This window comes from Lissotriton vulgaris, chromosome 1_1 (genome assembly GCF_964263255.1).
Source record: "Lissotriton vulgaris chromosome 1_1, aLisVul1.2, whole genome shotgun sequence".
Lineage (NCBI taxonomy): Eukaryota > Metazoa > Chordata > Amphibia > Caudata > Salamandridae > Lissotriton > Lissotriton vulgaris.
Genome location: NC_141685.1, coordinates 1,774,517,641 through 1,774,543,923, shown reverse-complemented (window position 1 = coordinate 1,774,543,923; position 26,283 = coordinate 1,774,517,641). Strand labels below are relative to the sequence as shown.

General features: G+C 50.2%; 1 protein-coding gene across 5 annotated transcripts in view; it reads right to left on the bottom strand.

Annotated features, from left to right (window-relative positions):
* Positions 1-26,283, bottom strand: part of SCAF11 (SR-related CTD associated factor 11) — an 867,779-nt gene that overhangs the window by 308,747 nt on the left and 532,749 nt on the right. For all 5 annotated transcript variants that reach the window (XR_015295546.1, XM_086919086.1, XM_086919088.1 and 2 more), the window contains exon 10: positions 20,729-20,835. Coding sequence is in view for 4 of the 5 variants with exons in the window: in XM_086919086.1 (XP_086775212.1) it covers positions 20,729-20,835 (107 nt within the window). In the remaining variant the exon portion in view is untranslated. The remainder of the gene's footprint in view (positions 1-20,728; positions 20,836-26,283) is intronic.

Here is a 26,283-nt window from a genome sequence, read left to right as displayed (position 1 = left end):
GAGGGAGGTCCAAGTTGCGGCCCTGCAAATATCCTCTACAGGCACACCTCTAGACAATGCTGAGGTTGACGACTTAGCCCTTGCAGAATGAGCCCGTATACCCTCTGGTGGTTCCTTACCGGCCAAAGAGTAGCAGATCTTAATGCGGAGGACGATCCATCTTGACAATGTTCTTTTATGGACCGCTCTTCCTTTTTTACAACCAGCAAAACTAATGAAGAGCTGGTCATCCATACAACAGTCTTTCGTTCAGTCCATGTAATAGCTTACCGCCCTCTTAGGGTCTAGACGATGCAATCTCTCCTCCCCCTGGAAGGGTGAAGGGGAGGATAAAGGTAGGGAGGGTAATGGATTGTCCAAGGTGGAAAGGAGTCACCAGCTTAGGGAGAAAAGCAGCCCTGGTCCTAAGAACCATTCGATCAGCATGAATGGTCAAGAATGGGGGTTTGGAACTAAGAGCTTGAAGCTCACTTACCCTCCTTGCTGAGGTTATTGCAACGAGGAAGACTGTCTTTAGAGTCAAAAGCCTCATAGGACATTTGTGAAGGGGCTCTAAAGGAGCACCCATTAAAAAGGTCAAGACAAGATTTAGGTCCCACTGAGGCACAATAAAAGGAGTAGGAGGGAACTTATTTGTGAGGCCCTTCAGAAACCTTAAAACTACAGGAGACTTGAAAAGAGATGGCTGGTCTGGCAAGCAGAGAAAAGCCGACAGCGCTGAAAGATAGCCCTTAACTGTGGCAACAGCAAGCCCTTGTTGCGCCAGAGAGAGAGCAAACTAAAGAACATCAGATAAATGGGCTTTCAAAGGGTCAATAGATTTCTCTCCACACCATGCAACAAATTTTGACCATCTGTATGAATAGATGGACTTAGTGGAGTCACGCCTGGCTGATAAGATGACATCCACCACATCAGGTGGGAGAGAAAAGAAATACAGGTGTCCCCGTTCAATCTCCAGGCATGAAGGTGTAATGTCTGGAGGTGGGGGTGTAGAACCTGCCCCTCCATCTGAGAGAGGAGGTCTGCCCTGAGAGGGAGACGGAGCGGCGGGTGAGAGGAGAGGTGGAGAAGATCTGTATACCACACCCTTCTTGGCCAATCCGGGGCGATCAATATGACTTGGGCCCGGTCTTGGCGAATCTTCCTCAGAACCCGAGGATTTAATGGTATGGGAGGAAACGCGTAAAGGAGTTGACTTCCCCAACTCAACGAAACGCGTCCCCCAAGGCTCCTTGCATCGGATACTGGAGACTGCAGAATGACAGGCAGTGAGCATTCTTGTGAGTGGCGAACAGGTCCACCCGAGGAGTTCCCCACATCTGAAAGATGTCGCGAACTACCTCTGGATGGAGCCTCCACTCGTGGTGAACTTTCGGTGGCACTCCGGTATAAACATAAAGGGGGTAATTCTCCATTCTCCAACCCGATCAGATGTTTCAACAAGGCTAACCTGGACATTTTTGAGTTCTTTAGTGTTTTCACCATTTACTCAATAGTGCTCTTGATGATCTTTTTTGCGATTACTGGTTTTCTGGTTGTTTGCAGTGTTCGGTCAATGCCTTCCTTCGATCAGCTTTTAATGAGCCTGGTGCTCCAACCTATGCTTCCTGCCCCAATGGCAAAAAAAGCAACAACAAAAAAAAACCTGAAGGTGGAGACCATGCAGAGGGCCTTCCAGGACACATGTCGGACGTCAAAAGAGAATGGACATACCACCAAATTGTTGTAGACAACGCCAAAGAGTGGGAAAAAAACAAACCAGCAAAACAAATTCCGGACCCAACTATAAAAAGGCAAGAAAATGCACAGCATGTGTATCTAGAAAAGAGTTTTGCTGCAAAACCATTCTCTACAATTGGGAAGACAAATTGGTCCACATTAATAGCCCACCAATTTTCTGCAAAAAGGGAGACATGTCACTGAACACTTATTTGCAGGAAGGTAAATTAAGGTGTTTTTGTGGAACAAGCTTGAGCGGAGAAAGAGGAAGGTGGAAAAGTTTGTGTCTCCCCTTGACCATGCCATGAAAAATATTTTGCGACTGCTGGATTAGCTGGAAGGCTGCCTTGGCAAAAAGACTAGTCTCTGGAATAGCCACCACCATGTCTGGTATTGTTGAGTGAACTGGCTTGCAAGGGAGGCAAGCCTCAGCAAGTGTGCTGTGGCATGGGTCCCTTGAAGAACTCCAGGAAAAAATTGGTATCAAAGGTTGGAAATCTAACTGCACGTCTATAAGGTTCATATGGATGTGGGTGAAGGGGACAGTCAAACACATACAGACCTCTTTGGTTGCATCCTGTCCATCAAGAAGGCTAGCCATAGTCAACAGGAACATGACACTAGAGGAGCGCAAGGACAGACTGCCAGAGTAGAAAACCTTTGGTACATAGAGTCATTGCAGTTGGAATTTAAATTGTGAGAAGAGGGAAAAGCACAGGAGTTAAATTTGGATAAAGAAGCCTTTACACCAAGCTTGCAGGTGAAGGGTGGCAGAGAAAAACTTGAGGCCTCCAAGAGAAGGTCAATGGAGCACAGCCAACTGCTGGCTCCCGGCAGGAACAGAAAGAAGCTTATCTCATGCTGGATGAACTGGATCAACAGAGCATCACTGAAGGGGCACAGTGGCTCAGAAGCAAAAGAGGCCAGCTGCCAAATCTCACGTCCGTAGGTTTGTATTTGGTTCTTCAATAACAAGAGGTCCAGCACTTCAGCAGCTTTGTAGATGACTGCAGAATATGACCGAATGTCCACCTCATTACAACCATTCTCGTATGTTACCATGAAGGTCATCTGAATGGTGCCTGAGCTGAAGAGGGCATCAATCTTCACAAGCGCTAAAGCGTCTTAAAAAGGAACATCCACAAAGAATCCCAGTTTTCTCATACAAAATTAACTTGTCAGGGGCAAAGAAGGACTAAGAACCAAAATTGGTTCACGGTCAACCAGCAAACGCTTTGGCAAAAACATCATCATCATCATCATCTGCAGAGCCTCATCAGTCTTAGTGCCGATCCCAGTGTGTCAAACTGGCATTGAGGCTAAAGCTGCAAACTGAGCCCTGGCAGAGGAACCTAGAGGCTCAATGGTACCTGAAAGCAGAGCAAGGTAGAGCTGCCTTATAGGGCTGGAACACTACTTGAAAGAGAGTTCAAACATTTGGATGGGAACTGGACATAGAGCAGGACACTATTGTATAGCTCTTAGTATGGCTCTGTATCATCACGTCTGGTGGAGGGACTGGAGCTATAACAGGAGCCTTAAGGTGCTATCTGCTGGTGCTATTGCGCATTTCCAGATACAGTCTGGAGCCTGAGGAAATTTAAAAGTTGAGAAATGTGCTAATAAACATTCATCAAAAATCAGTCTGTTAAATGAATAAACACTTCACACTGATGTGCTCAACACAAAAAACGCGGCAGGTCAGAAACAGTGCTGAACTTCTGCAGTATTACCATAAGGGTAAGCACTAGGACTGTTGTTGGATGCCTCAAATGTATCAGAAGATTGTCTGCATACAGTGAGAAAAATGGGTCTGCAATGCCATGCATATGCTCCCACTGCTTACATAGAATATCTCGTAGTGGACATGCTCAAAGATCTAACATTAAGAACAGGAATCAACATGAAGGTCAGCACTGACTAGTTCCTCTCTTCAATACCAAACTGTCTGAGATCACAGTATTTGACTTTCGCCTCATGCTTTGAATATAGCAGTATTATCAAATAAAATTTCTGTCTGTAATTCATTTTCTGTAGAATTTGAAACCGACTAAGGCACTATTTTCTTTTGTCCAGAGAGATCAACACTAGCACTTACATTCCTTTTGCAGTTTTCTCCAGGACTTACGTTAACCATTTTAAGCACTAGGCTATTCGCTTATTCGGCATAAACCACTCTCGTCTTTGGCTCTGTAGGACAGCTACCAGAGTTTCTGGCAAAACGTTTCCTAAAACTTTAGTTGGTACTTGAGTGAGAAAATAAGATTTTTATCAAGCTAGGTCTGAAATAAAAGATTTGTGGCAGAAGTAAACTATTGACACTTTCTCTCCCTACCTTCAATGGTCATAAAAGACTTCAGAAAATCTTTCTAAAAAAATACTAATCTTATTTATCTTTCCTTTTTTTCTCCCAAGTCTCCAATATGCCATCTCATACATCGGAGGACACTGGGGTAGCATGAAACAATTATATAGGCTCAAATTTCTAAAAAAAAGTAAATCAATATAATCTGCTTCCTGGCCTGAACTCTTACTTCCTTTCGGTGTTGCCCTGCCATGTTCCACAGCAGTAGATTATGCACCTTCACATGCATTGCTGGGATTAACCATCTTCCCTGTACCAAAGCAATTAATTCGAATCTCATGCAACTTTTGGTTCGGACATGCTCTCCAGTGTAAGTTAGATTCCCTTTTCCCTTTCACATGACAATGGCGATATTATTTTTCCAGGCAGTGCCTAATTTGTAAGATAATGAGTGCTAGTGCCCAAAGCTCTACTTCAGAAGCCTACAGCTGGTGAAATTAAATGTTGGTGTGTCGAATACCAAGGCTGTGTGTGTAGTGTTGAATTCACCTCACACCTTTATAATTCACAGACAGACACTCCCTGCCCCTTTATCTCACCACCGTAGGTTCCTTTCTCCCTTTGTGATGGTTCTTTAGTCTTTACCTATCCTCTGTTTTTCCCTTAGTGTGTTTTTCTCTCTCTCCTTGGAAATGAGTGACAAGGAAAAAAACATAAGTTCTGGTCCCAAAAGAACAAGTTACTTACCTTCGGTAGCGCTTTTTCTGGTAGATACAGTATCTGCCTGTGGATTCCTCACCATGTGAATATCCCCTTGAGTCATCAACATTCGGAAATTCTTTTTGTAGCTTCGCGCCGACTTGGACGTTTTAGAGACACGGCATCGCTCGCGACTCCGTTGACGTCACCGATGCCTTCAATAGGCCCACGCCGGCGTGATGACATCAGTTCCGCCCTTTTTTCCGTGCCTTTGAGGCACACGGACGGACAAATGACCGTAGATATATATACACAGTATACACAGTACACAATAGTCAAGGTAAGACACACAGTGTGAAGCAAATGCAGTTAAACATTTGAAATAACACATTTTCTTGACCATGAAGTAAATACATTACAGTAACTCTGGAATAGAAGAGTGGACAACGGGGAGGCGGGCGGGTCAGTGAGGAATCCACAGGCAGATACTGTATCTACCAGTAAAAGCGTTACCAAAGGTAAGTAACTTGTTCTTCTGACAGACACATCTGCCAGTGGATTCCTCACCTTGTGAATAGAGTCCCAAAGCAGTCCCCACTCCCGGAGGAGGGTGTCCACTCTTCTAAACCAGGAAGTCCTGGAGGACAGAGCGTGCAAAGCGACCTTCCCTCCTCACTTCGGTATCCAAGCAGTAATGCTTCGCGAAAGTGTGGAGGGAGGTCCAAGTTGCGGCCCTGCAAATATCCTCTACAGGCACACCTCTAGACAATGCTGAGGTTGACGACTTAGCCCTTGCAGAATGAGCCCGTATACCCTCTGGTGGTTCCTTACCGGCCAAAGAGTAGCAGATCTTAATGCGGAGGACGATCCATCTTGACAATGTTCTTTTATGGACCGCTCTTCCTTTTTTACAACCAGCAAAACTAATGAAGAGCTGGTCATCCATACAACAGTCTTTCGTTCAGTCCATGTAATAGCTTACCGCCCTCTTAGGGTCTAGACGATGCAATCTCTCCTCCCCCTGGAAGGGTGAAGGGGAGGATAAAGGTAGGGAGGGTAATGGATTGTCCAAGGTGGAAAGGAGTCACCAGCTTAGGGAGAAAAGCAGCCCTGGTCCTAAGAACCATTCGATCAGCATGAATGGTCAAGAATGGGGGTTTGGAACTAAGAGCTTGAAGCTCACTTACCCTCCTTGCTGAGGTTATTGCAACGAGGAAGACTGTCTTTAGAGTCAAAAGCCTCATAGGACATTTGTGAAGGGGCTCTAAAGGAGCACCCATTAAAAAGGTCAAGACAAGATTTAGGTCCCACTGAGGCACAATAAAAGGAGTAGGAGGGAACTTATTTGTGAGGCCCTTCAGAAACCTTAAAACTACAGGAGACTTGAAAAGAGATGGCTGGTCTGGCAAGCAGAGAAAAGCCGACAGCGCTGAAAGATAGCCCTTAACTGTGGCAACAGCAAGCCCTTGTTGCGCCAGAGAGAGAGCAAACTAAAGAACATCAGATAAATGGGCTTTCAAAGGGTCAATAGATTTCTCTCCACACCATGCAACAAATTTTGACCATCTGTATGAATAGATGGACTTAGTGGAGTCACGCCTGGCTGATAAGATGACATCCACCACATCAGGTGGGAGAGAAAAGAAATACAGGTGTCCCCGTTCAATCTCCAGGCATGAAGGTGTAATGTCTGGAGGTGGGGGTGTAGAACCTGCCCCTCCATCTGAGAGAGGAGGTCTGCCCTGAGAGGGAGACGGAGCGGCGGGTGAGAGGAGAGGTGGAGAAGATCTGTATACCACACCCTTCTTGGCCAATCCGGGGCGATCAATATGACTTGGGCCCGGTCTTGGCGAATCTTCCTCAGAACCCGAGGATTTAATGGTATGGGAGGAAACGCGTAAAGGAGTTGACTTCCCCAACTCAACGAAACGCGTCCCCCAAGGCTCCTTGCATCGGATACTGGAGACTGCAGAATGACAGGCAGTGAGCATTCTTGTGAGTGGCGAACAGGTCCACCCGAGGAGTTCCCCACATCTGAAAGATTTCGCGAACTACCTCTGGATGGAGCCTCCACTCGTGGTCGGCCGAGAACTGCCGACTAAGATTGTCTGCACGAACGTTCAGTACCCCGGCCAGATGATTTGCCATCAGACAAATCTGATGGTCCTGAACCCAGGACCAGAGCCGCAGTGCCTCCCTGCTGAGACACTGCGACCCCACTCCTCCCTGTTTGTTGATGTACCACATCTCGGTTGTGTTGTCAGTCAGGACTTGAACCGACTGACCGCGAAGGGAAGGGAGGAAGGCCTTGAGCGCCAAACGTATCGCCCGCAATTCCAGAAGGTTGATGTGAAGCAACCTTTCCTCTGGAGACCAAAGACCCTTGACCTCCAGATCCCCCAGATGAGCACCCCACCCTAGAGTGGATGCATTCGTTATAACTGTGGCCACCGGATGAGGCAGATGAAAAGGCTTCCCATGAGACAGGTTGCCTTCCACGCCCCACCAAGACACATCCGCTGCAGCTTCTCTGGAGATCCTCACTGACTCCCTGAGGTCCCCGTTGTGTTGATACCACTGCCTGCGGAGACACCACTGGAGCGCCCTCATGTGCCAGCGTGCATGGTTGACCAACAGAATGCATAAAGCCATCAGACCGAGCAGGCGAAGGACCTTCAGGACTGGAACAACCGCTCCACTGTAAAATAAAGGAATCATTTCCTGTATGTCGCGAATCCGTTGAGGAGGAGGGAATGCACGACACACAGTTGTGTCCAGTACCGCAACTATGAACAGGTTGCACTGGGAGGGCACCAGGTGAGACTTGGGTACATCTATTGAAAAACCCAACCTGTACAACAACTGGGTTGTCTCCTGCAGATGTTGGAGCACTTTCTCTGGAGACTCTGCTTTGATCAGCCAGTCGTCCAAATAAGGGAATACCGGGATCCCGACCTTCTGAGATGTGCTGCCACCACTGCCATCACCTTGGTGAAGACTCGAGGCGCAGTAGTAATTCCAAAAGGTAGGGCCGCAAACTGGTAGTGTTGCGACCCCACCATAAAACGGAGATACTTCCTGTGCAACTTCAGGATTGGTATGTGAAAATACGCATCCTGCAAGTCGAGCAACACCATCCAGTCTTCTCCCAGCAGCACTTGAAGAACCTGTGCAAGGGTGAGCATCTTTAGTTTCTCGTGTTTCAGATAGAGATTCAAGATCCAGGATTGGACGAAGTCTGCCATCCTTCTTGGGGATCAGGAAATACCGGGAGTAGCATCCCTGACCCCTTTCCTGCTCTAGGACCACCTCTATCGCACCCTTTCTTAACAGAGTCTGTACTTCCTCCTGTAGAAGTAACAGATGTTCCTCTGTGCAATAACCTTGGCAAGGAGGGTAATTGGGAGGGAATTCCCGAAAGGGAAGGGCATACCCATTTTCTACGAGATTGAGAGCCCAAAGATCTGATGTAACCGATTCCCAATCCCGTAGAAAGTAGGTAAGCCGACCCCCCACCGGACCCACATGATCCTGAATGGCGAATCTAGGGCTGCTTTTCTGAGGCTGGGGGGTTGGAAGAGAGGGAGGAGGCAGAAGCTTGACGTCCTCTAGGACGAGCCTTTTGCTTTTCCCTGTATGACCTATACAAGGTATTTTGCTGCTTCTGCTGTTGTTGCTGCTGCTGGCCTTGTCTATAGGTCCGAAATGAAGAGCGTCCAAATCCTCTGAACTTCCTGGTCGTTGAACCTCTTTTTTTTATTTTAATTTTTTAAAACCTATATTTTCAAATAGTGCACACAGCTATTCAGCCTTACATCCCAGAGGCTAGGCAGCAAGTCAGAAGGCAATGGATTAAAGTGCAAGAAGCAGAGTACCAGTACGTATCAAGGTTGTAATTTTCATTTTTGTTTTATGAAGAAAGAATCAAGTACAGAAAAAAGGCGCCAGAACAAGCGCTAAGAAATAAGGCAATGAAACCATTATGCGGCGGGGCCCAGTCAAGGAGTCGGCTAGGCTCAGTAATCACAGTTAGATTTAAAATACAGTGTTGATGTATAGAACCATAGGGGGGGGAAGCACAGGATAGTAGTAAAACCAGAACGTCAGTTGGAGTTATAGGCTATGGGGTCAAGCGTTCTTCCAGTGGGGCGGTATCCAGTGGTATGCAGATGTCACCTCTATACTCATTCCAGGCCCCCCACAGCTTCTGCCAGTTTTTGGGTTTACCCCTGGATATGTACACAGTCTTTTCTCGGAACATACACCAATCCATGTTGGCCTTCCACTGTACCACCTTCGGAGCTATTGTCGCTCTCCACATCTGCGCAATGTCCTGTTTTGCAACCATATTCCCCAGGGTAACCCATTGGGATTGTGCAGTGTTGTAGTCAGTCGGGCCCCAGACATTCAAAAGGCATCGCCGGGCCTCCGCCTGAACTTCCACCCCAGTTACCTCACTCATAATCATGTGCACTTCACTCCCAAATAATGTGCATGAAAGTGGCCAGAGCGCCACAGCCATGCCGACAGAGGCCACCAACCGAATGTCCCATATGTATTAACCTGGGACCAGTAACATAAACTCTATGCAGAATCTTCAATTGTACCAGTCGCAGCCGGGCATGAATAGCAACCTCCTTGGGGGATGACACTGCACACATTGCCAGTCTTCTTCGTCGATCTCTATCCCATCCCGTACCCATTGGTCTCTCACCCCCAAAAGAAGGTCTGCGCGAGTATTAATCAGTTTTTTGTAGATTAAGGAAATAGCACTATCCGGCATATGGCCGTCCAGTACTCTGTTCTCCAGGGGGGAGTATTCCGGGATTTTATCGCCCTCCGGCATTGCCGAAAGGAGTGCGTGGCGCAGCTGAGCGTACCGAAAATATTCCGTTCCGCCCAGCTGGAACTCTGTCTGTAGTAGGGCAAAAGATTTTACCTCCCCTCTCACTATCATATCCTCCACCTTAGATATGCCGATCATGTCCCACTTGTCGAATCCCTTAGTGTGCCACAATTTACCCAATATTTCGGAGTCGTAGAGAGGAGTTGCCATTGTAAGCCTATCTTTCCACCCCTGTGACTTCGTAATCGTTCTCCAAATGTGCACAGCCGTTTTCGTTGGCCCAGACATCCGCCTATTGAGAGATCTCGTGTACAGCGCCCTATGGTATTTCCCACCATCTAGGAGCCACCAATCCATGGCGTAGCCCGGACTGTCTGCCGGGCCATAGAGGCCGTGATTGAGGGCTGACAACTGAGAGGCCCAATAGTATCTCCGAACGTCGGGCAATGCTATACCCCCATCATACCACGGGAGTGTGAGCTTCGTGATAGCTATGCGTGGCCTGCCATCCCAGAGCAGAGCACGTTGCAAGCTCTCGATTTTCCCAAAGTAACTAGCTGGGACCGGATCCTGAGTATTTTGTAGAGCATACAGGAACCTGGGCAGGGACATCATTTTAAATAATGCCGCGCGTCCAAGGAGGGAGAGCGGGAGTTTACACCAACCTTCCACGTCACGTCGAAGACGAACAAGAGGAGGAAGCAAATTGTTCTCGTATCGTGTCTTGGGGTCAGTTGAGATGTAGATCCCCAGGTATTTAAATCCCTGTCTCGCAACCTGTATGCCGCAGTCCCTTGGAAGACGAGGTGTCCCCCCTCTCAGAACGTACAAGTGCGACTTCGGCCAGTTAATGACCAGGCCAGAGTGTCGGCCAAAAAGTCGTAGCACGTCACAAACCACAATAAGTGACTTGCAAGGGGAGGTGAGGTACAGGAGGATATCATCAGCATATAATGACACTCAGTCCTCGAATCCAGGGGACCAGCGAATTCCGTGCACGTCAGGGTGGTGCCGTAGCCACGCGGCCAACGGTTCGAGTGCCAGTGCAAACATAAGGGGCGACAGGGGACAGCCCTGCCTGGTGCCCCTGTGGAGAGCAAAGGACGCGGATGCACGACCATTGACAGTCACGTTGGCCAGCGGGCTGGCGTACAAAAGTTTAACCCACCCTACAAATTCCGGGCCGAAGCCGAGCTTCGCCAACACTGCCCACAGGTAGTCTCATTCGAGGGAGTCGAAAGCCATTGTGGCATCTAACGACGCCAGAACGGCTGGCTCCCTAAGCGTGTGAGCCCTAGCAAGGGCTCCATGGAGTCTCCGAAGATTAAGGGCAGTGTTGCTGTGTGGAATAAAGCCCGACTGGTCCGGGTGCACTAAGTCGCCAATCGCTCCAATCAAGCGGTTGGCCAGCAATTTGGCAAGAATCTTAGGCTCAGCATTCAACAGAGAGATGTGACGATACGATCGGCACAAGTCTCTGGGTTTCCCTTCCTTATGGATGACCACAATGGTGGCCAGCCTCTGGTCGTGGGGAAGCATGCCCTTCTCTCGTGCCTCCAGAAACATGTTCCGCAGGGGCGGAGAAACGACATCGGGTTTGATCTTATAGAGTTCCACTGGAATACCATTGGGGCCGGGCGCCTTACTGGATCTAAGGGAGCGAATGGCAAGGGCTATCTCGTCTGCTGTGATGTCTCTATCTAAATCATCGCGGTCCTTCTCTGACAGACACAGGAGATCTATCTCCGCCAAAAGCGCACTGGAGTCGGTCTCAGACCGGTCCGAGACCGAGGTGTAAATGGTCTCGAAGTAGTCCGCGAACGCCTCCACTATTGCACTCGGGTCGGTGACAAGCAGGCCGTCCTCCCCCAACACTTCTGGAACCACCCGACTGGCTCTCTCCTTTTTGACGAGCCAAGCAATGAGCTTGCCCGCCTTGTCTCCGACATCGTAAATTCGACGCTGTTGCTCTCTACCCATGACTTTGGCAGCGTCGGAGACAGTATCACGATATTCTGATTGTTTAAGCGAGAGAACGTGGAGCAGCTCAGGTGTCGGGCCCACTTCCAATTGGGAGTCCAGCTCCATAATCTCCGCTTTGATGCGCACTACGTCGGCATCTCTGCGTCTCCGGACGTCAGCAATAAGGGAGAGCGCCTCACCTCTCAAAACTGTCTTAAATGCCTCCCACAGAGTGACGGCCGATGCAACCGACCCAGTATTCTCAGACAAATAGAGCTTGATAGCCCTGGATAGGAGTCCGCGCGTCTTCGGGTTACGGAAATACCACGGATTCTATTCTATTCTATTCTGGGTTGGGTAAAGCGCAACAGCTACCCCAGCAATGGGGCGTCCCGGCGCTGAGAGACAGACACACACCCTACCAGACGGGGGAGGGAGGGGATTAGAGAAGTGCACTAGGGGGCAGGGAAGAGGAGGGTCTTGATTGCCTTACGAAAGACAGAGACATTCTATGGAGCGTATGCTGAGAGGAAGATCGTTCCATATCCTGGGACCGAGAACACTGAAGGAACGGCCTCCAGTACGACAGAGCTTTGTTCTGGGTACTTTCAGAAGAAGTTGGTTAGAGGAGCGTAGCTCACGGCTAGGGACATAGGGGCGGGCCAGGTTTCGTAGCAGAGGGGGGTTTCCCTGTTTGACAATTTTAAAGATCATAATGAGAGCTTTAAATTTAACTCTGTGTTCCACGGGCAGCCAGTGGAGTTTGCGGATGGTGGCTCTGGCTGAGCATCTGTGGGGGAGACCGACCAGCGTTCTAGCTGCCGCATTCTGGACTCGTTGGAACCTAGCCGTTTCTGCTTTGTTTGCTCCTAGGAGGAGGACGTTCGCATAGTCTAGGCGTGATAAGATGGTTGCCTGGACAATCAGCTGGCGAACCTTTGAATCAAAGAATCCGAGTATAGGCCTGAGGTTTCTTAGGAGACCTATACAGGTGGCTGCCACCTTTTTGGTGTGTGTCTGGAAGCTGAGATTAGCATCCATCCAAACTCCCAAGTTTTTTACACAGTTTTTAGGGAGTGGGGTGGTACCAAGGGATGACGGCCACCAGTGCTCGTTCCATAGGCTGGTGTTTCTGCCAAGGAGGAGCACCTCGGTTTTTCCGGCGTTAAGTTGGAGATAGTTGTCCGTCATCCATTGTGCCACTGCTGCCATGCCCTCTCTGAACTTGAATGCCGCGATGGATGGGCTTTCAGTGAGGGTGACGACCAACTGGGTGTCGTCGGCGTACGATACCAGCGTGAGCCCCCACTCTTTGGCCACGTCCGCAAGCGGCTGGACATATAGGTTGAAGAGAGAGGGGCTCAACGCTGAGCCCTGGGGAACTCCTTGTGCTATCGGATGGGATTTTGAGAGAAATGGGGGGGCTGATACCCTGAAGGATCTGTCCTTAAGAAAGGAGTGGAACCAGGCTAGAGCGAGGCCAGACACACCGGCCATCTCCAGACGTTTCAGAAGAATGTCATGAGATACCGTATCAAAGGCTGCGCTGAGATCTAAAAGAATCAGCGCAGCACTTTGACCGGAGTCTAAAATCGTCCGGAGGTGTTCGGTGGTGGCCAATAGGGCAGATTCGGTGCTGTGGCCCGCTCTGAAGCCATTTTGAGATGGGTCCAGGATTCCATTTAGGTCCACATGTTTGGAGAGAATGCCGTTGACGTGAGCTTCTGCTATTTTAGATATCCAGGGGAGGAGGGATATTGGCCGGAAGTTTTCCGGCTTCAAAGGGTCTAGGGTGGGTTTTTTGATTATCGGTGATACCCAAGCTTGCTTCCAAGCTATGGGTACAGATGCAGAAGTGAAGGAAAGATTGAGAATGTCCATCATGGGGGGTAGGAAGAAGTCAATCGAATCCAGAAAGTGAGAGGGGCTCATAGGGTCCGCCGGGGAGCCAGATTTCACTTTCTTGCAAAGTTTAATCAGGTCAATAGCCGTGATGACAGGGATTTGGGTAAGAGGGGTGATGGTGGAGGTTGGGTTCTTGGGTTCCCCAGACTGAGGAGAGTTCTGCAGAAAAGTTCTGTAGATGTTTTGGACTTTCTCTACAAAGTATGTGGCCAGCTGCTCGCATTGTTCATTAGATGCAATTTTGGGAGAGGGTGACCTGGGGTTTTGTAGTTCTTTGACAAGTTTGAAGATCAATTTAGATGGGTTCGAGTTGGAACTGATTTTGTCAGCATAGAAAGCTGCGCGGGCAGTGCTGATGGCTTTGTGATAGGTTTTGAGCTTGGATAGGTAGTTAGCCTTATCCTGACCGTCAAAGTTTTTCCTCCATTGACGCTCGGCTCTTTTACAGTCCTTACGCATGGCTTTAAGGGTGTCGTCGTACCAGGGATTAGAAGGTGTGATTCGTCTTTTGGTTAGCTTGGCTGGAATGAGAGTATCAAGCCCACCTGTGATCCAGGTAGTGAAGGAGGTATAGGTTGTATTATATCCTGATTGGCTTCACGGTGGAATCCTCCTAGGGTTTCATGAAGAGTAGGGGTGGAGAGTTTGTGCCATGGTCTTTTTAGGCGACGGTTGGATTCAGTTTTATACTGCCGTCCTGGGGCTGGGACAGTTAGCTTGATGAGGTAGTGGTCCGTCCATCCCATAGGGGTGGGGACCTCTGTGACTGCCTCTTGGATGTTGGTGAAAACCGGGTCTAGAGTATGGCCGGCTACATGGGTGGGAACATGAATGAGAGAATTAAGCTGCAAAGCCGAGAGATCGGTGAGGAGATTAGCAATAGTGTGATCATTAGTTAGATCAAAATGCAGGTTGAGGTCGCCCAGAATAGTGAAGTTGGCGGATTTGGTAATGAGCGCCGTAGACGTCTCGAGAAGGGAGTCAATGAACCTGGAAGCAGGGCCAGGTGGGCGGTAGATGTATAAACCCGACATTGTGAACTGAGGGCTAGTGCTAATTTTAAATTGGGCGCATTCACAGTCAGGGAGAGTTTCTTTAGTAAAAGAGCAGGTGAAGTGCTTCTTATAAATTACTGCGATGCCACCGCCTCGAGTTTCGCGGTTTATGGTGGCCAGGTGAAGCTCATCTGGGAGCGTAAGGTTAGGGATGGTAGGTGCGCCGTCTCGTAACCATGTTTTGCAGAGAAAGAGGATGTCAGGGTTTTCATCCAGTAAGAGCGAGTTTACCTCTAGATGGTGTTTAGAGAGGGATCTGACAATTGAGCTGAAGTATCGTCAGAGGCGGGGTTGTGGTTCTGCCACGGTATCCCCGAACGCGAGTTGGATTGTCGGTGGAAAAATGGCAGCGGTTGCAATGGAGTTGCGAGTGACCAAGGGTACCTGTAACATCAGAACATCTTTGACTAAGATTCATGGCAAGGAGTTCCTCACGGTCATACCGTATGAGCATGTGGGGCCCGGTTGGACCAGGGGGACTGGCGACTGGCGATGTCGTGGCGATGACGGGCGCAGACTGGCTTGCCTTAGGCGCGCCTTCGGCGCGCAAACGGCGCTCCCGCTGCGCTCGTCCGCTGCGCTTCCGGTGGCAGCACATGATGTAGGGGGTAGGGGGGCGTGGCCTTCAGGGGGCGTGGCCTCCGTCCTCGCCGAGATTGGCGTTTTTGTTCAAGATTTGTTTGCCTACGAGTCAGCGCTAGTTCCGCTGCTCGCTATGCTTCAGATGCAGGTGAGTGCCCTGGCGCTTTGCTAGCGCGTGGTGAAATTGTTAAAAACACAAGTTATTCAAGTGACACAAGAAAGAAATTAGCAGTTCTAAAAAGCTCCCGGCTTCCGCCTCATGAGTGCGCGATAGTCAGACTTAGGCGCTCGTGTTCAGGGCTTTAAGTACAGCGACAGGGGGGCGTGGTCTTCGGGGGGCGTGGTCTTCAGGGGGCGTGGCCTCCGTCCTCGCCGAGATTGGCGTTTTTGTTCAAGATTTGTTTGCCTACGAGTCAGCGCTAGTTCAGCTGCTCGCTATGCTTCAGATGCAGGTGAGTGCCCTGGCGCTTTGCTAGCGCGTGGTGAGATTGACCACGACCGCCCGCTCGGTAACCACAATGTCGAAATCGAAGGACACCCAGACCGGGGAATGGTCCGAGATGCCCCTCGCCAGCAAGCGGGCCTCTGAGACTGCCGATGCGTGGGCCGCCAAAGCTAAGACATAGTCTATTCTAGAGAGGCTACCATGCGCCCTGGAGTGAAACGAGTATTGACTCTGGGTGGGATGCATAAGTCTCCAGCAGTCAATCAGCCCCATGGTGTCTAAGAAATTGGGCAGCCAGGATTGTGAACTCCGGAGATCTCTGGGCGGATGTCTGTCCAAGGTCACTGAGCAGACCAAGTTAAAATCGCCACCCACAATAAGCAACCCCTCGGGTAGACCTAAAATGGCGCCTCTAAGGTCCTGAAAAGTGTTGTTTTGTAGCCCAGGGGGAGCGTAAACTGAAACCAGAACCAGAGATCGTCCCTCCCATCTCCCCGAAACAGCAACGTACCGCCCCCTCTCATCAACAACGCTAGAATTAATCTCAAATGGGAGAGACGTGCGCACCATAATCTCCGCCCCCAGGGATCCCGAAGAGAACCCTGAATACGCCACCATCTTGAATCCCTTCCTGTTAAGCGCTCGACACGTATTTCCCACCAAGTGCGTCTCCTGCAGCAGAATAACATCAGGCATACATCTCTTGAACAGTTGTAAAACCACCCCTCTCTTGATGCGATCCCCCAAACCATTAACATTCCAACACAGCACTTTTAATTTCCTACCCCCCATCGTCAAATCGTGGGTCTTCGCCGACCCTTGTAGGCCTCACAGATACATTGACAGAGATAGAGCAGCTTTTGCATTGCCTTAAAAGAAGAAAGGAGAAACAAAGAAAACAAACAGAACCAACCGTCAAACCACCCCCCAACCTGCACCCCTGCATCAGACTAAAAAGCCCCCCCTACCAGCAGTGTGCCTGTCGCCCCATTAACTAAACTACAAGAAGACCCCAGAGGAGAAAGGAGATCACTTAGACCCCCCCGCCACCCTCCATAACGGAAAGAAGGATATACACCATAAAGTGCAGCAGCATAGCTTTGGTCTACAGGGTCACTGACCGACAAAGTTTATTAAAAAGAGTTCTACTCTTGACGCCCGGGGCCTCCCGAGGCGCCCTCCGAGTGTTCTTCTCGTTCCTCGTGTCTGTGCGGCAAGGTGTCCAGCCATTCGCTCACCACTTCGGGCATGTCGAAGAATACAGCGCGGCCATCATGTTCAATACATAGTCTAGCAGGGAACATCATCGAGTACTTCATCCCCAAGTCTCGAAGACGCCGTTTCACTCCAGCAAAACTTTGACGCTGTCGCTGAACCGCCCTAGTAAAATCCGGGTAGAAGTTGACATCCGCATTCTGAAACTTGAGGGGCCCGTGTCGTCTCGAGGCTTGTAGGATCACGTCCCGATCTCTGAAGTTGAACAGCCGAGCTATAATGGGCCTCGGCGTGGCGCCCGATTTGGGCCGTCCCCCCGGCATTCTGTGGGCCGGCTCAACGGAAAAGAAACGGCAGAGGCCCGCAGGGGCCAGATGAGTCTGTATTAGGTCTTCAACAAAGAGATCAGTGGCTGAGTCCTCCGCACCCTCCGGCACCCCGATAATTCGGACGTTCTGCCGCCTGGCACGTCCCTCAAAATCATCTAGCCTCCTCGAGAAGAGATCGTTGGCAGACCTCAGGTCCCGGACCTCCGTCTGCAGGTCCAAGACATTAGTAGTGAGGCTCGCGGTTTTGAGGTCTAGCGATTTCACCCTGTCGTTAGTCTTGCCAAGATCAGCTCTGATTAGGTTAAGGTTGATCGCCAGAGTATCAACTTTATGTGTGAGGGCCTCATGTTGCTTGTGCATCTCCGTTCTGATGCCAGCTATAGCCCCCATGATGTCCCGGAGTGTCGGCTCCGACTCATCCGGCGATCCTGCCCGCAGGGTGTCTTTTGAGCGGGCAGCTGCAGCCGGCGAGATCCATTGTTGGGCATAGCGATCAATCTTATTTGACTGGGGTTGGATCGTCTTCCTACTGACCCGGTTCACCGTCCTGTCTGGTTCGCTCTTGCCAGCCATATTGAGACCGGGAGATTGAACAAAGGGTGGTACACCAAAGCCTCGACGGGTATGCTAGCAACTGCGGGGCACAACCTCCTCCGATATTTGTTCAGCGAAGGGCCACTCCGCAACTTCGCGTGCTCCGCAGGGCCGGCGCAGTAGTCACTCACACAGCACATCAGTCATGCGTTACAGTGTAGCTGTCGTCGGCCATCACCAGGACAATAGTCCATCCCTGGCACGGATCTTCAGCACGACGTATCTCCGTCTCCGAGCGTCGGATTTTGAAACGGACAGCAGATCCTGCCTCAGTGACCGTTCATCATCAAGAATCCACCACCGTGGATCAGGATTTCGATCAGGATTTATGCGGAGGGTCTTCGGAGCTCCGAGCTTACGCGGCTATCTTGCTTGCCTGCGAAGCTCCTCCTCGAACCTCTTACTTGAAGACCCAGAGATTTAGCAGTTGCTCTGCTGTCTTTAAACCTCTCTAAGTCTGTATCTGCCTTCTTGCCAAAGAGTCCAACTCCATCAAATGGTAGATCCAACAGTGCTGCCTGTACGTCTGCAGAAAAATCCGAGGATCTTAGCCAAGCTGACCTTCTTGTGGCTACCGCAGTGCCCATGATCCGTGCCACAGAATCAGCAGTATCTAGACCGCTTTGGATTACTTGTCGTGCTGCTGCTTGAGTATCAGACAACACCTCCTCAAAGTCACCCCTGCAGTCATCCGGGATCTTAGGAACTAATGTGCGCATTGAGTCCATAAGTGCGTGCACATACCTCCCCATGAGACAAGTGGCATTTGTTGACTTTAACGCCATACTTGTGGAGGAGAATGTCTTCTTGGCCACTTGATCTTGCTTCTTAGCCTCCTTGTCACCAGGCACTTGGGGAAAAGCACCAACTGACTTCTTAGAACACGCAGCCTGAATCACCAGGCTTTCAGGAGAAGGGTGAGATGTTAAAAAGCAGGGTCTTCTGGTGCCACCCTATATCTCCTCGCCACACTTTTTGATACAGCAGGTACAGAAAGCGGCTTTTTCCACACCTCCATAATGGGTTGAGTTAAAGCCTCATTGAATGGGAGTAACAGCTCCACTGCTTAGCTTGGTGAATGTAGTACTTCCGTCAGCAGATTTGACTTAAATTCAACAGTTGGTAATGTCAAATCTAAAAGACCTGCTGCTTTCCTCATCCACACATGATATGGCTGGACGTCCTTCGAAGGCCCATCTGGACCTGATGGTAATTTCCACTCTGGGGAAAAATCTAGGCATCAGCCAGCTCTTCGAAGCAATCCTCATCCAGCTCACCTTCCTCCATGTCTGGATGAGACTCGATGTACCTTCGTTCCTCCATGAGGCGTTGTGCTTCCCTCCGGGACCTCTCCTTTACACGCCTCGCAGCCGGATCCACCATCGACTCAGACGGAGCCGACGTCGGTACCGAATCCGATGGCCCAGTTGGAAGCTCCAGAGGTCTGCTTGGAGCGGGCGACGCCGGTACCGGAGCCGACTACTTCGGCGGAGCCGGTGACGACCTCGGCGGAGCCGGGTACTGCCACTGCGGCGTCGGGGCTGGCATGAACGGAGCCGGAGCACCCAAATTGAATGCGAGTGGACCCATGGGACCCGAAGGTGCACCAGAGGGGTACCATGCCCTTGAGAATACGCCATACATAGCGTTCAGGAACGCTGATGGGTCTTGGCCTGGTGCAGGAAAAGGTGGATGAACACCCTCAGACCTTTCTCGAGGTGGGATCGAATCCGGCTCTTCTACATGCGCCGATTCTTCCTCCTCCACAGGGACTTCCTCCTCTTCCTCTCGAGCCGGTGACGTGTCGGAGACGGAATAGAAGCCGGAGCCGGAGATTGAACTTGCGACTCCGAAGGCGAGGCCTCACCTTCCCGATCCGAATTCTCCTGCGGCGGGATCACCTTTGATCGAACCTTTTTGGGCGACCTCGACTTCGAGCCCGACTTCTCACCCGAATGACGTTGAGACTCATACCTCCTTCTTATGCGACCTCGAAACATGGTCCGATGAGGACTTCGAAGCCGAGGCCTCTCAAAATCTTGATCTTGACTTCGACCTCGACTTCGTCCTCCTCGAGCAGGATCTGGAAGTCTTCCTACCCTTGTCGGCCTTCAGCTTCGCCACAAGAAGCTTGGTTTCCCTCTCTCGCAGGGCCTTTGGATTCATTTTTCGGCAAGATGAACATCCATCCACGTCGTGGTCAGAGCTACCAGTTACAGTCCAGGTGCGGATCGGTTATAGACATCTTCCCGCACTCCCTGCAGGGCTTGAATCCGGTCTTCTTTGCCGAAGTTTTAGGGAGACAAAGAAGCAAGAAAACAAGAAATCAGGAAAAATAGTAACAGAGTTACCAAAAGCTACTGAGCATCCCCAAACAGTTAGCGTCGACGACGCGGAAAAAAGGGAAATGATGTCATCACGCCGGCGTGGGCCTATTGTAGGCGTCGGTGACGTCAGCGGAGTCGCGAGCGATGCCGTGTCTCTATGACGTCAAAGTCCACGTCGGCGCGAAGCTACAAAAAGAATTTCCGAATGTTGCTGACGCAAGGGGATATTCACAAGGTGAGGAATCCACTGGCAGAAGTATCTATCAGAAAATGAGTGTCAGTGGCTCACACCGGCAACCATTAGCTTAAATAAATTAAGTACTGCTTCCAGGTCTCCTCAAGCCCTAAGCAAGTCCAACTCTTCTCCATGTAATGTGCTGTCTTGTCCTCAAATCACTAAAATGCATAATGTATTCATACTTATCTGGAAGACACAAAGCAAACAACTTGTGCACACTATGTCGGCACATTTAGAAAAGCTGTCAACCAGTCATCTGGACACACGTGTCATTCTGAGATCATCCATTTCATAGATGCTGACATGATCAAATACCACCTCAATGATGAAACGTAAGGCTTTTAGGACAGTACAGGACAAATGAGAATCATAGTTCGTGTTCCAGTAAATAAAATAAGATGTCAAAGAAAGGAACAACTCCTTGTGGAATATAATGGAAATCTAAACGTCTTTCAAATAAAATCAATCATTTAATTAAAAAGAACTAATACAAATTAAAATTACCCCATTTTCCCGAAGGTGAATGGCTGGCTGGAAAATTAATTCTTGACAGTAAAAGAGCTGTTGCGGTATCAATGTCTGCTGGAATACCTGCAGCTGTACAAGAAATTCTGAGAGAAAGGAAAAAAAGAATTATAATAGTTAAATGCTCGATTGCAATGTACCACCACTTTTTTCTCCAGTTTACATGAAGGTAATGATCTCAAGAAATTTGCTCATCTGAACTTCAGTGACGGCTCCTCTGCTAAGGTGGAAGAGCGTTGTCCCACTGCTTTGCAGCAGTGAAATAAAGGAAAAATAAAATAATTTGATTTTATCATTTTATTTTTCCCTACTGCGGCAGCTTTGAGGGGACGGGGCGGGGCTGCTCTGCTCACAGAGTAGGGGGAGAAGTGGTTTGCACACTAAGTGCACATGAACGTTTGGTCTGCCGTCTCAGGTAGCCAAACAGTCACACGCACTGTGCATGTTCTCCACCCAGGCTGAATTACAGCCTGGGTGGGGAACATGCCCGGGCTACCAGACCCTATCTGAGCACCGAACCATGGCGCTTAGACAATCACAACAGTGCATTGCAGCATTATGACGGGCTCAGGGGAGCCTAGAAGCCTGGGTGCTTCCTGTTCATCCCAACACGGAGGAGAAACGACGTGAGATAGACTGGTAAGGAGGTATTTTTATTTTTCCCCTTATCCCTTACTCCCTCATCACCACCCTGCTCTGATCCCCCCTGTGAGAAGGTGGCCTGATATGCAGTGCTCACTATTCTAGTGAACACTATGTATCAGTCCAGCAACCCTTATTGATGATTGGTTGTAAGTCAACCTTATAGACCAGCTATCCTAGTAGCGTGGATACGAGCAGTCTAAGGTTAAAGACTCGAGAGGGCGTGTTAAGCCAGCTGTTATACCACACATATACCCCTTGAATACCCAGTGAAAGGACACCACACAAGTGTTATGAAAATAAACAGTGTATTTATTAAAATCACAACAGCCCTGTACTCTTTATGAGGACAGGGTACTAAGCACAAAACAAAACTCTTACGAAAATACTTAAGTTAGCACAGTATATACAACTGCCCGAGGGGCACGGAAAACCATATACTCTGAAAGTGGAATGCGAAATTACTAGCAGGTACGTACAGTACTAATAGGCTTAGGAATCGCTAGGACTTGACTATAGAATCGTCAGATTACTTCTAGGAGACCCAGGGGACTCGGGTGCAGAGTGTGCACTCTCACGCGTGATGCGGGACAAAGTCTATGGTAGCTAGTAAAGACAAAGTTATTGTTCTCGTGCGAACCCGACCTGGTAGGAGGAAAACGAAAGTGGATTCGGACCCTTGGATAGTGAGGCTATGCTGGGGCACCGAAATGCCGAAGTTACCTAGCCCAGGGGCTGCAGCTGCATAGGTCTCAAAAGACGTCGGGAATCCTCGTAGACGGACCAGGAGCCTGGAAGAAAGATGCTGGCAGGCGACCAGTGAAGAGAGTTCGAAGTGATCCAAGCCTGGATCTTGAAGAGAGATGACACCTGAAAGCAGAGGGGACCAAGTTCGAGACTACTAGCCAGTAGTCAGGTGGCACCAGGAGGGCACCGGATGGTAGTCACCTCGACTAGGTGAGTGGGCGACGCTGTGCTCTGCAGACCTCACGGACCAGGAGGCGTTGTCGGCGACCAGGATGGAGGAGTGAGCTGTCCCACGATGGATGAAGCTGTCGGCGTCGCTGGACCCAGGATTGGGCAACCAAGCCTTGGCAAATTCAAGCCCACGCGGTGGACTCAAAATGGCGTCTGGGGTGGACCAGGAGGGTCCGGGGTGCTTCTCTGTTACAAGGAAGCAAGGGCCAGTCTGGAGCAACCAGACCAGCAGCAGTGATGTCGTCGGGCGTCGTGAAGAAGGCCACAAGCCAGCCGGCTAGTAGCCACACAGCGCGGTGAGCAGGCAAAAGCAGAAGGGCCCCACGCAGATCGTGGAGATGCTGGAGGGCTGATCTTCGGTGCTGGAGCTGCTCAGGGTTGGGGCTTCTCGGACCCCAAAGCACTCACCAGTGGAGCACACGGTGGGCTTGTTGCAAAGAAGTCGTGCAGTCTTGGCGATCATCGGTCCCTCGAGGTCTCGTCGCACTCACGGTTCTCAGCTTTGCTGTAGAGGTGAGTAGAGGTCAGAGGTGCTAGGGAAGCCGGGTCTCGTCGAGCTGGGTCGTCGGATTGGTGAAGAAGGACTTGCAGCAGACCGCAGTGTTCTTAGGATGATGCCCGCTTGATGCAGGGTGACTACTCCTTAGCCACAAGGGAGAATCTTGAAGAAGGAAATCTTGATGTCTTTCGCAGAAAGTCGTGTCTTGATTCCAAAGATGATCTAATTTGAACAGGCGACCCGCTCCTATCTTTATACTAAAAAAAGGGGGCTGACCCGGTGACTAGGTCCTGCCTATGGGTGGGACTAGGAGGGGGGTGGTTACACCCCTCTGCCATGCCGGACTTTCCCCAGGCCAGGGGCTGGTGTGCCCCTGGAACTGGTTCTGACCAGCCTATGCGTAGTGAGCACCGGGGTGCCACTCAGCAGTCACCTTCCTGTAAAGCCCTGCCTACCCAGGATACACAAAACCCTGTCTGGGACGGTGCTAGCACCGCCCTCGACAGGAAACCCTTTGTCCAGGCTCCCCTCGCTGGAAGGACTCCCAGCTGCAGGGGGTCAGACTCGTGTCTGTGGTGGCAGCATCCATTTTGTGGAGCTGAGGCTTCGTTTAACTTTAACCGGGGTTCACAGTTACATACATGTCGTGTCCCTCTAGAAGGGTGGAATGCTAACCCCGTCGCCAGAATTGGCGAGGGGTTAGTATTCCAATTTGTATGACACCTTACTCGACATGTTTTGATAAAGCAATACCAAAGATAGCATTTAACCGCGAGGATTATAATGCACTTAAGAGTATATGGTATGCGATATCATGGAACAGCTATTAGGACTTGGTTCCGCAAGCTGCAGACAGGCTCAGATCATGCCAGAGCACCATCTCACACGATTCCAAGCACTCTGCCTTCAGGATTGTCAAGGCCTGCCATAGGAGTGACTGATAGGAATCTGTGTGTCCATTTTTAGGGTTAGATATAGGTATACTATATCTACAGCAAAGGGTGATTACACGACTTTGCCCCAGCTGTCATGCAGCCAGTTGTGTCAAATTTAGGAGGCCAGCCAGGGGTGGCATAATACATGCTTCAGCCCCTGGTAGGCCCTGGGTACACCTATGCCCTGAGTTACAGGGTCTGATAAGGTGGCCCAGTACCAATTGGAAATGTACCTAAGGTACATGGAATCCATTTTACAGAGAGAGCAGTAGGCCTAGGGTCCTGATTGGCAGGGTCCCAGGTCGACTATGTCAAAAAAAACAGCTAAAACACAGGGCAAAAAGTTGGGGGCAACCATAGTCAGGAGGTACCTTCCTACACCCCCAATCTATTCCGGCTACCACTGCTGAACTTGCAATAGGTGCATTCCAGATTTCCCCACCTACAAGAGATGTGGTAATGCAATAACTGTAGAAGTTGCACAATAAACGTTTCAGACAATGCAATCTTATTAATTGGATGAGAGGCACAAGTTACTACTTGTGTAACAATATATTTGTAAGAGACATTAGTTAGTGATAGATTCCTTACCTTAGAATATCTCCAGGCGTCAGACTGGATCCGGAAAATTTTGCGTAGCAATACCCCTGGGCGCCGGCAGGCGTCGTCTGCAGCTCCGCGTCCGTCGTCGTTAGCGCCAGAATTACGTCGGAGTACTTAGCCGCCGCCCATGCGCGCTGACGTCAGTTCTGATACACAGCTTTTCCGCGCCAGATACGCAGAGCCATGATAGAACAAACACTGGTGCCATAAAACTAGGGCCCTGAAAGGGGATGACCGTAACCCTAGATATTGGTTCGCAGAACGGGGAGGATGGGTGGGTCGGTAAGGAATCTATCACTAACTAATGTCTCTTACAGATATAGCGTTACACAAGTAGTAACTTGTGCATCTGAAAGAGACACGTTAGTGATAGATTCCTTACCTTAGAATAGATACCCCAGCAATACCAACCCCGGTGGTGGGTCTGCGAACCAATAATCACACCAGAAAGTCCTGGAGGACAGAACAGCCAAAGAAGCCATCCCTCCAGACTTGGCTGTCCAGGCAATAGTGTCTTGCAAACGTGTGCAGCGAGGCCCACGTAGCTGCCTGGCAAATGTCCTGCAAAGGCACTCCTCGGCCCAGGGCAGTGGTAGTCGCCGTAGCCAGAGTGGAATGAGCCCTTAGTCCAACAGGGGGTTCCTTCTTAGCCAAGGAGTAACACCCCTGGATACACAAGATGATCCACCGCGAGATGGTCCGCTTGTGCACCGCCTTTCCCTTCTAACCAACAAAGAGTTGGTCATCCACCCGGAACTGGCGTGTGCGATCCAGATAGTAAGAGAGCGCACGTTTTGGGTCCAGACAGTGGAACCTCTCTTCCTCTTTCGAGGGATGCGGAGGCGGAAAGAAGGTGCGCAAGGTAATGGACTGCCCGATGTGGAAGGCAGTGACAACCTTCGACAGGAAAGAGGGTCTCGTCCGTAACACAACCTTGTCCGGATGGACAGAGAGGAAAGGAGGTGTAGAAGAAAGTGCCTGGAGCTCACTTACTCTCCTGGCAGAGGTGATGGCAACCAGGAAAGCAGTCTTCAAGGTAAGAAGACGGATAGGACAGTTATGGAGCGGCTCACAGGGAGCACACATTAGGTAGCTAAGTACAAGATTCAAGTCCCACTGGAGCATCACGAAAGGAACAGGAGTAAACATGTGTGTGATGCCCTTCAAAAATCTATTTACAATCAGGGACTTGAACAAGGAAGGCTGATCAGGGAGCCTTAAGAAGGCGGAAAGGGAAGAAAGGTAGCTCTTGATAGTGCCCAGAGCAGAGCCCCGCTGGGCAAGAGAAAGAAGGAAGAGAAGAACCTCGGACAGAGGGGCAGAGAGAGGATCCACAGCCTTTGCTGTGCACCATTCCACAAATCTGTTCCACCTGCAGGCGTATACCGACTTCGTGGAGGGACGCCTGGCTGCCAGAATAACATTACAGACTTCGGGAGGCAGGTCAAATGGCCTCAACTGCCGCCGCTCAATCTTCAAGCTTGTAGGTGGAGACTTGACAGGTTCGGGTGGAGGACCGTCCCCTGCTGCTGCGACAGAAGGTCTTCCCGAAGAGGCAGACAAATCGGGGGATCCCCTGACATGCTGAGTAGCTCGGGATACCTGTATCTTCGTTCCCAGTCCGGAGCCACAAGGATAACATGGGCCCGGTCGCGCCTGATCTTCTTCAGCACTCTGGGCAGAAGTGGTATAGGCGGAAAGGCGTACAATAGACCGCAACTCCACTCGCGACAAAAAGCGTCTGCGAGCGAGTGCCGCCTTGGAAATTCAAACGCGCAGAACCGATGACATTGTGTGTTCTCTTCTGTGGCGAATAGATCTAACCAAGGCTCTCCCCACTGCTGAAAGAGGCCTTGCTCCACGTCCGAGTTCAGACG